General features: G+C 38.2%; 1 protein-coding gene and 1 long non-coding RNA gene across 5 annotated transcripts in view; one reads left to right on the top strand and one right to left on the bottom strand.

The window, feature by feature from the left end:
- Positions 1-6: 6 nt before the first annotated feature.
- LOC128883157 (uncharacterized) lies at positions 7-1,801 on the top strand. 2 transcript variants are annotated; one of them, XR_008458763.1, is made up of 3 exons: positions 7-488; positions 1,116-1,351; positions 1,441-1,801. It is a non-coding gene; the product is annotated as an uncharacterized LOC128883157 (long non-coding RNA). The 2 variants fall into 2 exon arrangements; XR_008458761.1 differs by having other exon boundaries at positions 1,116-1,801.
- A 142-nt stretch (positions 1,802-1,943) lies between these two features.
- LOC128883140 (aquaporin AQPcic-like) overlaps positions 1,944-14,030 on the bottom strand; it is a 28,124-nt gene continuing 16,037 nt past the window's right edge. For all 3 annotated transcript variants that reach the window (XM_054135193.1, XM_054135184.1, XM_054135175.1), the window contains exons 3-6: positions 5,862-6,049; positions 4,735-4,878; positions 4,197-4,653; positions 1,944-3,659 (exon numbers count right to left, since the gene is read on the bottom strand). In XM_054135193.1, coding sequence (XP_053991168.1) covers positions 4,213-4,653; positions 4,735-4,878; positions 5,862-6,049 — 773 coding nt within the window. In that variant the 3' untranslated portion in view covers positions 1,944-3,659; positions 4,197-4,212. The remainder of the gene's footprint in view (positions 3,660-4,196; positions 4,654-4,734; positions 4,879-5,861; positions 6,050-14,030) is intronic.

Below are 14,030 nucleotides of genomic sequence, written 5' to 3'. Positions count from 1 at the left end.
GGACATGACGCCGTCTGTTCGGAGGACACTCGTTGCACTGACACGCCGAATCGAGATCTACCACGGGGATCGAGATCGAGAGTGAGAGACAGCAAAGGGGCTGGCGCGCACCGTTGGTCGATCGTAGCCGACTGTTTGTGAACGTGAACGATCGTACGCACTTTTATCGCATCGGCACGTGGTCTCTCGCGGTTCATCATGCATCCATCCCCCTACTTACGACACGTAACCTCCCTCTCTCACCCATACTCCCTCCACAATCACTGCTACACGAGTTTATTTTTGATTTTCGAAGCATTTATTTTGTACCGCGGACAACAAACTCTGTGCCAACTGTGTGTTCGATGAGTACCGAACTGTCATGGGATTGATCGAGGAAGTAACTTTAGATGATGAGATTAGCGTGGATCAGTTGGGATTTCGATGATAAGGTCTGCAGAGTGAGGCTGAAATAGAGATGGAACTTTTTGTTTGGCTACTTCGATTCGGTAAGTACTCAAATAGAACCAAATATGTGAATAATATTCGAATAGAGCAGCTAGTATGCAAATAATTACATTTTCATGCATTCTCTGAAGACTTCATAAGCTTATAAAAATCTCATTTTTAAGTAAAATAATTGTTACAAGTAATCTTGAAATTTTTTTGGTAAACGAAATGCTTAGACCAACGTTAAACTAAATATTTTTTACCTTAAGCAATAACAAAATATGTAATATCATAAAAACAAATATATAACCAGTCTCGTAAATATTCGCATCATCTATGTCTATTGAATACACTTGTCTAAGTGAATCAATAGGTTTGATGTTTCCAAATAAGTTTTTCATTATAAATATATACACGTGTAAAGTTTCCTCATGTATATATTTATAATAAAAGATTTATTTGGAAATGTTACAACTATCATTTAATTCAGACATTCTGATAAATAAACTATCCTGACTTAGAGAAGTGACTGTTTGAATATAACACAAATTGTCATAAAAAAACGATGCAAAAATAAAACATACAGAACACGGGAAAAATAGTAGAGATGCCTTATGTTTCATTGATGTCGTTTTTTATTACTTAATTTGTATTAGATGTACATATTAGTGTTTTCGCTATTACAGATGCAGTACATTTTACTATTCTGAAAATGATTGAGTTACGGTTAAAAACGTATAATTTACTCGTTTATCCAGAGAAGTTTTTCAAATATATAGGTTTATTAATGAACACTTACGTTAATAATTGCTCACCCAAGCAATTTATGTGGATATAAAACATGGATTTATGTCTGGGAGATCCACTGTTGTTAACCTTGTAGAATACAGTAATTGCGTTTTATCTACCGTACTCCAGACAAGTATGCAAATTGACACTATTTTTATCGACATTATGAACACATTTGACGAGGTTCACCACGCAATGTTAATTTTGAAACTTTTTCCTTAGCGACAATGTTGTTTCTAATCATCTCCTGAACCACCCTTTTCAAGGACCTCCAACATTTTTGGGACACCTTGTATACGCCCTTTTGTAATCTGAATCTAATCTTCGAGGACGAATATATGAAGGATGAGTGTGGTGATGTCAGAGTGCATGCAGCGTGAATGAAAAGACTGCAGAATGTAAGAATGTGTGTGAGAGGGCGAATGTCCTAAGCCTTTAGTCGTAAGGTTTAGTTGAAAACATAAGATGCGCGGACGGTTGGTCAGGGAACAATCGGAAGAGGACAGTCAGTCGATCGCGACAAACCGAGAAACACCGTTATTTTTATTCCTTACTTTAATTAAATATTTTTCGTTCTGTTCAATACTGGCTTTATTCACCTTCCCCTCATCCTCACTAAAAATAGAATCCCACATATATACATCCTTCGCGGACAAAGTATTAATAACAGTAAAAATTTCACAAACTCGAAAGTCAGGGTAGCGAAATGACACTCTCGGTTGTTAAAACGTATGAAATTTATTTCTACATATCTGTTGTCACAAGCTTGCCTCCGAAACTCGTCCCTCGAGCCTTTCCTCGAACTCGAGGCTCGAGACCGACGATTATCGTCAAAAAGAGATCCAAGCGTTGTAGTCGGCCAAACGAACGCCCGACATGTAACTGCAGTCACCAGCATTTTCGCGGGCGCGTGTGCATGCAGCCAGCGCAATTAAAAGTTTCCACCAGCGATACCGCCTCGGGTAATTTCCTGAACGCGCGCGCTCGCCGCTAATTCCATTATTTCGAATTTCCACGCGGAATGGGCTGCCCAGAGGGATCAACCGCGTTGTTTCCCGGAAAGACAACCAACCTAACGAGCGACGAATTCACGTCTGCCTGAGCACCCCTCCCCGCACCTGACGATGAAAAATGCGCCGAGAAGAGGAATGTTTCCCGCAGTAAACACAATGTAGGTTTGTATGAGAAAATTATCGTTCAAAGAGGGCGGTTCTCTAGACTCTTCCGGCTACAAAGAGCAGTCCTTTAGAGCAAAGCTTCTTAAAGAGGATAATTAACAATCTCGCAAAAAGCAGATCCATTTTGGGGAATATTGAACAAGGTATTGGATTTTCCATTTTGTATCTTCAGTGAAAAAAATTGAGAGTTTGTATTAACATTTTATCTTAAGTCTTCGCGTTGAAATACCTTAAAGTTGCAAAAAATGTTTAAAATCATAAAATATATTTCTTATAATTACGAAATATCAGAAATATTAGATTGGTTTGTAATCACCCTTTGTAAGGGTGAAGTATTAGAGCCCAATATCTTATTTCTTTTAATTATGAGATTACTTTCTCTGTATACAAAAAATATACCTGTTTTGTAATTATCACTATGAGTTAAAACTTATTTCAAATCGCACACGAGACTATTTCTCTGGCCTAAATTAGTTGCAACCACTTTTTCATTTTTGGCAACTCATTGGCTCCCCTTCGATGCAAAGAGCGGCAAGACTTTTATCTGGATACAAATTTAAAATTACGAACATCATCAACATCATTTGCTCGGTTATTCGCTTAACGGAATAAAATTATATTTGATGTTGAACGAATAAAAATTTATCTAAACGACGAACGAATCGATATACGTCGTTATATAAATAAAATTTTGCTCATCTCTTATTAGATACTCCAATTCACTTCCAAAAGAGCTGATGCTTGCATGCAAGTTCTCCTTTTTTTAATTTTGGTAAATGAATTTTGACACTTTCATGTGTCCAACGAAATGGTTGAACGAATTTTCCAAAACAGTCCCCTAGGATTGGTGTAGGAATTTCTAACGAGTTCGAAGGCAAGAGAAGCGACAATTCGGACGCTCGCAATAATTTACATTGTTCGTGCTATGACACAAATGAAACCCACGCCTGAATTTCGCGGATAATAAATTTACATGGAATCTTTGTACACAAGTGAATCATCTGGGATCAGTCTATAACCGAGAAGTCGTCTTCGCGTGGCATATTCTTGATCTTCGGGGATTGGAGGAGGGGGTGATCCACGTGGGTCTCCGTGGATCGAAGGAGACTCGGACCGAGTACCTTTCGTTCCTCTCGTTTCACTTCTCGAAATCGCTGCCTGCGCGCCAAAGTGATCGGTTCGCTACCGATAAAACGCGAACACGATTGGGATTTCTCGCTCGAATTGTGAACCATGGACCACACCGGAATGCAATGTTGTTCGCTGAAAATTAACAGAAATCTTCAATTAATCCTAGAGTAGAATGTAGATAGGTATATCAAGGTAAAACGTAGTTATGAAGAATATTTATGAAAATTCTCATTGTCATTTTCTCCACGGTACCTTTACTTTAACAGAGTTATAAACTTCATGAATACGTTACTATTGTATTTTCCGATACGATGTGCTGCTTTGCGTTTTCGAACTTAACGCTTTCGAATATATTTGTAACCGAGATATTAATCAACTTTTTGTGTTACTGTTATTTAACCCTTTGCACTCGAGGCCATATTTTCTGGTATCTGCCAGCAACTCGAAATGTTTCTTAGCATTTTATTACCATGAATTCTAAGCTATATAGATTTGAGAATAAGGTCACCTTTACCTCGCAGACAATCATTTTATCGACACTTCGAGCTCCAAGTGAAACCTAATGGTGACTGAGAGTCACCTCTCGAGTGCAAAGGGTTAAAAATCTAAAGCTGAAGCTAAAACACTTGAATAACAATATATATTGAATCGAGTTGTCCATTGACGTACCTGCGTCATCACGCGTTTACGTCTCTACACCACTGAGGTTCCCAGTGCTCTGACAACATCCCTGACTCCTTTTGGGCAGAAACAAGCAGCGATACAACAGCGAGGCGATCACGGCTCCGCTGAATGGCGCCAACCAGAAGATCCAATGGTGGCTCCAGTAACCGTTCCAAATGGCAGGACCCAGGGTTCTGGCGGGATTTAGACTGCACCCCGTGTAGGGGATGAACACGAAGCACAGCACAGTGACGCACAACCCGAACCTTATGGGCGCCGAGTCGGTGTTGCTGGAGTTTCGATGGTCCCAGAGACCGCAGGCGAAAAATACCAAGATCGCAGTAGCGATCATCTCCGCCACGAAACCCTGAAGAGGGCTCAGACCTTTGTGAATCTCTGTCATGCAGAACGAGTCAGCGTCGTCAAGCGTTGTAGCATACATCAATTCGACCGGAGTCATCGCCTGTAAAGAAGGAGGAGAACGATCTAGTTAGGCGAATGTTTCATTGAGTCGATTGAGATGTTAGTCGTAAGTGTTTGATACCTTCAGCAAACCGTAGCCTATCAGTGAACCGATACACTGGGCGGCAATGTAGAGCACGGACATGGGCAGAGATTTTTTCCCTAGAATCAACGCGGCCAGCGTTATCGCGGGATTAATATGAGCTCCGCTAATATGTCCGATGCACTAAAAACAAAGTTAAAAAAAAATGATTACGTGCTGATTTAACACCAATACTATCAGGCTGATCAATTTCACTTATATACTTTGTGCATCTTTTTAAAATTGTTGGATTATCGACAAGGTTTTGGTGAAAAATATAATAGGGAACTAGGTACGCATTAAGGTCGATTCAAACTGTACGATACGGACTGTCACGTTCCGGCAACGACACGTACCGGCACCGACACGACAAAAGAGACGCGTTTTAATAGAACTATTCACACTATTCCCGTTGACGGAACGTTCAGGTCGGTGTCTGCTAAGTGTGAATAGTTCCATTAAAACGCGTGTTTTAATGTTTTGTCATATCGGTGCCGGTACGTGTCGTTGCCGAAACGTGACGGTCCGTGTCGTATAGTCTGAATAGACCTTTAATCGATTGGTTTACTCCTCCAAAATATCAGCCTATAAGGGATGATGAGAAATTTGTTTATAGTTATAGTTCATTCACAAAATGCCTAGTTTCGAAACTACAAATTGAAAAGTGAGAAGTTCGTTGCAAAAATTGAATTTTAGGAAAATGATATTCCAAGTTTTCAATTTTTATCTCTGAAATTAAACTTCGTATGAATGAACTGTAAATATAAAAAAGTTTCGTTTCGTCATTTCTTAGAAGGTGATATTTTTTTTAAAATTCGATCGTCTGTTAAGTATAAATGTACCGTGCAACTTTTAATGAATAAATTTCCCTCTAATGCGTTCACTGGTTGCATAGTTTTCGAAAGTTATTTCATTTTGCCAACTCCCGTTTTCCGTATTTTTGAACGAATTTACCGATGAATATTTCTGTGCATGCACCAGCGTTCTTCTGCTATGCACCGGCTATTAAAATTCCTACGCTCGAGTCTCAGATCGAATAAGCAGATGGCCTCACGATAATTTGAAAAATCGAAATATATGAAGAGTTTTGCGTTTGCAGTACCGTAAAAATAAACGTGACCCTTTACCTGGATAGCGATCATTACGGCAAGGCCAAAGGTTAAGGAGATTTGCACCACGGTCGGCGTAAATCCCATACTTCCAATGCACCCAGTGCATCCTATAAAAACCAGGATCGCGGTGCCGATCACCTCCGCCAAACCAATCATCAACGTGTCCCATCCACTCGCATTCTCAGACATCAGGTTGCTCAGCCCTGAAACAAAGAGTGAATGTTGTTGAAGCTTAAATGTATGATCGAGCAAGACTAGAAAGGCTAGAAAAGTTGTGAAAGGGATATTCATGGATTGGAAAGTGCTCATATGAGGAGTAAAATTAAAAGAGAATATTATTAAAGTTTCTTAATAGAGTTTGTATATATATTTCTTATAAATATTTTTTTAAACAAACATTCTGTTCATTTCCCTTGGTCTAACGATACCATGTCCTTTTCAGCTATTTCTCCATATTTTTCCGTTCTCTTTTTTTTCCATGCTTTCCTCGTTTCGTATACTGTCAATTTTTACAATATTTCGCGTTCACTGATAGGAAAAAAAATACGCAAACAAAGATCGAACACACACCATGTTTGCGTGCGGCTATGCTGCGTTGTTGCTGCATTCGTTGCTTGTTACGTTTGCTTACAAAAACAAGTCTACTTGTAAAAAACAACTGAAATGTTTACTCGTCATTCCATTTAGCACTTGTCCATATCAAATAACAATCAAAACTTTACAGTCTTAAAAACAAGCATTAATTTATTTCAGACGTTCCGAATCTATAATTTGAGTCACCCTCGGCATCTGTAAATATTATAATTATACTTCATTGTTAACACTTGCGTCGGTATCCTGTTTTCATTTTAATCAGTGTACTTTGATATTTACTTTGATCAAACGTTATAGTGATAAAGAACTTATCTTTGCAAGATTGCAACATTAAATAAAGCTACGAGCTATAAATACATATTTCTTGTTAACTAGAACGTTTAATGTGTATACAAACAACACTTTAAACTTTTTCTACCTAGATATCGACGAAACCGACTAATCGAGGTCCCACTGTATTTTTAATAAATGTAGATGTACAAACACTTGTCTCGCATAATCCAACAGGGTGGAAAGAAAGGTATCATAACTGGATGAGGTTAGACGGATGTCAAAGTTCATTTGAATACAAATGGCAGAGACGTGGCCACTCCAGGAACGAGCAAGACTAAGGGACACGTCTTTATTTTTACCCACTGAATGCATAATCGAGTGGAAGCCAAGAGGCGAAGGTTCGACCGTGAATATTAGAACCTGGTTTCATCATGGTTTGATGCTCGACCCGGTTCCGCGCGGAATAATATCGCAGACAGCACGTGCGAGATTTCCGTGGCGCGAAACCACGCTCGATCGGTTGCAATTTTCTTAATTACGTCGGAGGGCCTCCGACTCCGACTCATTAAGGTAACCACGAACGTGCACGCTCGATCGATGGCGCTTCCAGATGGAATCGGGAACGGGGGCGCGCGAAATTTCCTCGCGCTCCTTTCCAGCGGTATATTTTATCACGGGCACGCGATTGGTTACGAAAAATAGGAACACACTGCTTTTCGCGAAGAATTCAGCGTTCACAATTGGCATCTGTAGACCGAGAGAGCGTTGTTTGTATAAACATTAATGCAACGAAATGAGAGTTAAATATTTATGTTTAAACTGGAGTTATGAATAATTAAATGTGAAGACAGAGAATTAATTTCTACATCTAATAACTGTCAAGTACACTTGTAATCAATTATATCGAAAGTGATCACAGGTATGAAAATAATTATGAAGTAGAACAACGTGTTATTTGGAATAATATTTCAAATAATATCATTTTAAAAGTATCCAGGTTTTTATATAACATGTCATACAGTATCATTTATGTTTTATTAACCCTTTGAGTGCTTTGAGTTGAGTGATTTTAATTTTTTCAATCTCCTGCTTGTGACCTAATTATTATTCCAATATTTTTATTGCTACATTTATTACGCCCACATACTAAGATTCATTAATTTACGAGTTATATGTTTTACATTTTAATATTTTTAATAAAATAATTAATTTTGAAACTAACACCAAAGTAAGAAGTATTACAAATCCAGAACAAAAGCTTTGCTCTAAAAGACCAAAGTCTCGAAGAAACAGTACTCTATCTGTGTGGACATTTGGATTACGATCAAATATTAATCCAGATAACAGAATCCCTTGTCTACTCGTTGAGACTTGGAAGACTCTCTCGTGTTCAACTATAACGACTCTCTATTTTAAACTAACTTCGGACTCTCGCATTCGGGGTGTGCAAAAGTGTCTCCAGCCGGCACTCAGCTCTCACCATCGACGCGTCAAAGTGTATCTTGCGGATTTTCTGAACGTGGAGGCCAAGCACATGGCAACTCTTCCAACAAGCAAGGTCTGGAAGTTCAACCGGCTCGTGGTACTTTTGCTCGTGAACTTTCGCCTAGCAACTTTGTCGACCACGCGTCGAATACGATTACAGGTCGTGTAAGCTGACAGTGTTAAGGGTCAAGCACAATTTGCATGAAAGTTGGACCACCCCAGGTTCGTCGTTCGGTGAAGTGGCGCTCGAGATGGAAACCTCATACTAGGCGCATACTATTGACTTTCCGTCAACTGAACTGTTTAGTCGAATCAAACGCTGCCAAATCTCGAGCGAGACACAATGAAATACTGGAAAGGAAGTTTCTTATTTGTGCAATAAGGGCTACCTTAAAATCAGCGGAACAGTTTTCTTGGACAACGCTCAACTGAAAATAATTTAGACCGATTTCTTATGTCATCAATGTATTAGATCGTCCTACAAGTTCAACCCCATTAATTCTTCTGCTACTCGAATCAATATGTGAAACGTAGCTTTAAGTGTTATAAAATGAAGCAATCTCTTTCGTTTTACAATATTTTCCTACTTTTCTGACACAGTCATTATATCGACACTATAAAATAATGCTTCAAATGAATGAAAAGAATTGTTGAGTAATTGCTCAACTCAACAGTGGCTTTACGTTAAGAAAGAACAGAAGGAACGACGAATGGGAAAGTTTTATCATCTTTTTGCTGAAATTTGTCGACGCTTCGACTTCGACGTTCCCATTGGACCGTTCGCAACCTCGATTCGTAATGATTCTCTTCTGTTTATCGCGAATACGAGCGTTAATCTCGGGTCACGGTTACGTATGCGTGCGCCAGAAATGATAACAAGAGTATCCATGATGAAGTAATCAATACAGAGGTCAAATCGCACGCGATACTTTAACGAATCGAGTAGTTTCTAGATAAATTTGACGAACGTATCGTGACGAATACGAATACGTATAAATCTGGACTTGTAACTTTCTCCCGTTCTAAAATGGTTTATTAATAGGTTGACAATCGCATTATTCATGTATGGTGAAAGAACTTTTCACTAAGGAACTAACCCAGTTAATTCTGAAGTTTTATTATATTACTACTAAAGGAAATGAATCTAGACAAGATTTGTAAATTTCATGAGGTTATAAATATAAATATTCTACAAATATTAGATTACATAGTTTCCAAATCCACAAAAACAAAATTTGTTCTCGTTGAAACTTTCAGTAGTATTATCCGGGCAGTCAACGGATCAAAAACAGAAATTATTCTAAATATCTACATGGTATATTCTGACTATTAGAAAGAACATTGTTAAGCTTCCATTTATTTATACTAAAATCATTATTTATGGAATTTCCTCATGAGCCACATTCTTTACAGAAATTGTGTTATGTTTTCAAAAGTTTTCTTGCTATCTGACCTGAGCAAGAGGCTATATAATTATAGCTTAACAAAACTTCATCTGTGAATGATAGTAATTGTGCAAGAATCGTATTCTTTAGATAACGTTTGCCATTAACGGTCGCTTGTTCACACAGCATTATTTTATAATTTGACGTTTAAGACCAATCGTGACTTTCGGGATCGACTAAGACTTTCAAAAGTAATCAACACCTCAGGACTTATCGCAAGACTTAAAAACTGATCACGACTCTCACGACTGATCAGGGCTTTCTACACCAATCGAGACTTTCAACACCTTCTTGCATCGAATAATGATCGATGCAAAGCGAATCGTTAGAGCCTTGAAAGTTTTTAATGCCTCGAAATATTTTTCTTTGGCACTTCTACGTCATTAATACTGCAAGACAACTTTAAGACTTTGAGTATGCAGAACAAAAATCATCAATATCGTTCAAACAGCTGTAACATCAACAATTTTCAATATTTTAATAAATTCTTCAAGTAACATTTAAATATCATCGAAAACTGCAACGTGTACCCACGTTTCAGCTAAATTCGAAATGTTACTCTAAAAAATATAACCGATTTTATGTAAAATAACACAGTTAGACAAGACAGAAGTAAAATACTATAACCAATGTGAAGTTTCTTTTACGGTACTCTCTAATGCTATACCGTAATGTCAAAATGACCGAATGACATGCAGAAATATACGAGAAATGTGCATCGCTCGCACACATATGCTCGTAAGTATTAATATTAGTTATCGAAGTCGAAGTTAGTCAAATCGAAGACGATTCATCATCGATTAGCTTCACCATGCTACTTACTATTCCTACTACGAGATACTGAATCTCAATCACATCAGTCACGGTAGTTCTTCTTGAGGTTTCAAGGTCATGTCGTTAAGGAACATTGAACTTGTGTTTATAGGTATGCTGCGTGAGAACAACTGTCACAGTTTGCGACTAGAGTAGATATTGAGTAGATATAGAGTAGATATAGTTGTACATATATTTTTTACACACACACATATATATATATATATATATATATATATATATATATATATATATATATATATAAGAGTATACGGCACCTTGAAAATTGTAATGTGTGCACAACTTGAGAGTCAAGAAAGCATATGCCCTTATCTTTCAAAGCGATTCACAGATTTAACTGTATATACGTGCGCAATTGATTACTGGTGCAGGTCGATTCTAAAGCGAGTTTTTAACAAAATCGACATTTTTGTATTTTATTGCCATTCACGCGGAAAAAGGCATCAAAACTGTGTCGTCCCAATGCCCTGGACTGTTGGACATGTAATCCACGTAACGTGACAACATTCCAACCCTTACACTTGGGGGTGAACCACTCCTAATTTCGACTTAAAACGATTTCATAAGAATCGACTCCCACTACCGCTTTTTTTTTAACAAAATCTAGAGTATATAAACCGATGCGTCTCGGGGGCTCATTTCTTGAGGACACATTGAAGTTCAGTCGCGATATATCTTAAACCCGCGAGGCAAGATCGGGAAGAATCCCCTTCGAGCAAGTAAAGCAAAGTTCGGGTGATAGTAATCGAGAAGAAATAAGACGCAAACCGTGTTACCTCGTCGTTAGATCGGGAAGGATTCCCTTCGAACACATTTTGAAACATATTTGGTAAATACCTTATTCAATGGTAAACGTGACCCCCGCATTTTCAACTCGGTGCGTAACCCTGAGAGTAGGAATTAGTTCCGCGATACATACAGCAACATTTGTATAGTCCTAATTAAACCTTTGAATGCATACATAGTTTAGTAGAGTAATCCTATCTATTTTCTTTGAGTACCTATCCTATTGAATTATTAAATTAAAGAGACTCACAGCAATACACCTTTACCGCTCGAGGTGTATTGCATAGTAGAAGTTACGAGGCCCCAACTAACAATCCTAGTGGCAACCCTACGTTAGCCATACGTAGGCGCGTCCACGACATCCAACCTCCTTAGTGGCAACCCTTCGTTAACCATACGCTGGCGCATCCACGACAACTTTCCAAAACTTTCCGTTAACAAAATTGTCCAAACGACAACTATCCTCGGCAACGCGGCTAAAACAAGACTCACAGTCCTCGGCTCGTAACACCTCAATAAATCTGTGTAAACAAAAATCCGGTTTGTATTTGAATGACCCTCGTATTATACATTTAATGGGTAATTCGAGCCCCAGGCTACATTGGTTCAACTTGTATAGTGTCTTGTACTGTTTGTTGTTACTAAGTTGTCATTAGGGAAGCGAAGAAGCGTGGTATCTATTTTCGGTCGCAACGAGGCTTTTGACATGCTGCAATCAGTTTGATTCGCAAACATCAATGAACGATCACTGTCGCTCTCGACGGGACGGATTCGCTAATGGAAATTGCGCGGGACACGTGTTGGCTTCTAATTATATCCGGCCGACACACGGTTAATCACGAGAACTCGGCCGTAATTCTAGGGCAAACGTGCTTTGGCATATCGTGTCGTGCGTTGCGGAAACGCGTCGATGATCGTGTACGTCTGCATACTTACGTATACGTGCCAACGCCTAGCAGAGATTTAGGGGTGAAGCTGATTCAAAGCAAGTAATCGATAAACAGAGATGACATAGACGGAAATTGCGTACATTTCTGGATAAAAAGATACTAAGTTGGTCTTGTTATACGTATACTACCGACCATTAATTTCTATTAATTTCCTATATCTCTTGTTTTTCTTTTATTTTTTCTTTGCTTTTTTTTTATTTTATTACCGACAGTTCAATGGAAGTGAAGTACTCATAATACATATTTTATTCTTTACTGAAGCTCCTGTATAAATTCCTTGAAATATTGAATTTTCTGTAGACATGTTAGACAAGCGATAACATTCGTTATTCACTGCATTGCGTTTTAGATCACACACTCAATTGTTTTCTACAAGTTGTTATTAATTTAGAAAAGACTCTTGGTGATTTACAGAACACGCAAAGTTGAAAGCCTCGAAGGGAAGCGTTTTCCAGTTATATCACACCTCCCCAATTCATTCAAATGTAATCAGTGATTGCTTCATTATTACATAAAAACGTGATACGAAGAAGCGCGATAATATCGAGCAAAAGTAAGTTACAAAACGTTCTACCCATAACGTAATACGCATTTTTCAGCAATAAGGAAGTGTCTAGAAATTTATGAATGATAGTGCAAGGTATAAGGAGTCAAACGTCTATCCTTTCAAATGTGTGATGGCTTCCGTTCTTAAGATTCTATCTCCATGCCTTAATTACAAATCAAATTACGGCGTACAGGCGTTGCCGGCAATTACGATGAAAGTTACTAGTCGTAATTAAGGATCGAGAAAGTAATGGACAACGATCAACGTTTAGAAAACAGTGAAAGGTTTCGTTTAGTTTGAAGAGCGGCAAAAGTCGTAGTTATCCTCTAATTTCCACGGGTAATTAAAAACTCCTTAGCGTGCCTCGGCTCGCCATCTATGAACAAACGCGGTACGATTAATTTTCCATATCGTTGCTCGATAAAGAAGGAAATTGATTGATTCAAATAATTACTTGTTTGCTAAATAATTTGTCTAACTCATTAGGTTATAGGACCTTAGTACAACACTATCTCAGGTATAACTATGCTGGGTATCTTATTGAACATTTATAAGGAAATATAAAGAGGCATATTAAAATTCACAATATAAAAAACAAAGAATAGTTGAAAAATGCAATATCCCTAAATGAATACTATTGAGCCTACTATAACTTCAAAATTAATTTCTGTTGTGGGGAAACAAATACAAGCGGCATTAAAGATTAGGAGGACCAACTGACAATTGGAAACAAAATAGCGATGATTTTCAATTATTTTATGTCGTAGGTGTGGAGACTTCGTTAATTATGTTCATTATATAATTCTATTTAATTTTCGCACGAACAAATTCCTTTAGACAATTTCTCTTTGAAATAGTATGCAAAAGGAAATAAAGCACGATGAACGGAAACTTTTTGCAGCCACTGAATATATGTATTTACTTCTTCAGTTTCATCTCGGCATCGTCGTAAATCATACGCAAATACTCGGTAATTATACTTGTAGAAAGTATACATTGGAAAGGATCGTACTTTCAGAATTCAACAAAGTATTTCGAGAAGAACTGTATCTGATACAAACCAAAACAATACAAACTTCTCGAATTAACTTCTCTCCCGTCGAGAGAACACAGTAGAAAGCTCGCGTGAATTCAATTTCCGTTTCCCCACAATTTAGTCGCTCTACGGGCCGTATAGTTCGGTATTCGACGAGTGCACGCGTGAAAGCTTCCAAGATCGAGGACTGCTCCTTACTCGAGCGTTTCACGCTCTAATTAACGTCCCATCTGT

The sequence above is a fragment of the Hylaeus volcanicus genome, chromosome 1 (genome assembly GCF_026283585.1).
Source record: "Hylaeus volcanicus isolate JK05 chromosome 1, UHH_iyHylVolc1.0_haploid, whole genome shotgun sequence".
Classification (NCBI taxonomy): domain Eukaryota; kingdom Metazoa; phylum Arthropoda; class Insecta; order Hymenoptera; family Colletidae; genus Hylaeus; species Hylaeus volcanicus.
Note: the sequence above shows the minus strand (reverse complement) of the source record. Positions and strands in the feature narration are given on the sequence as shown.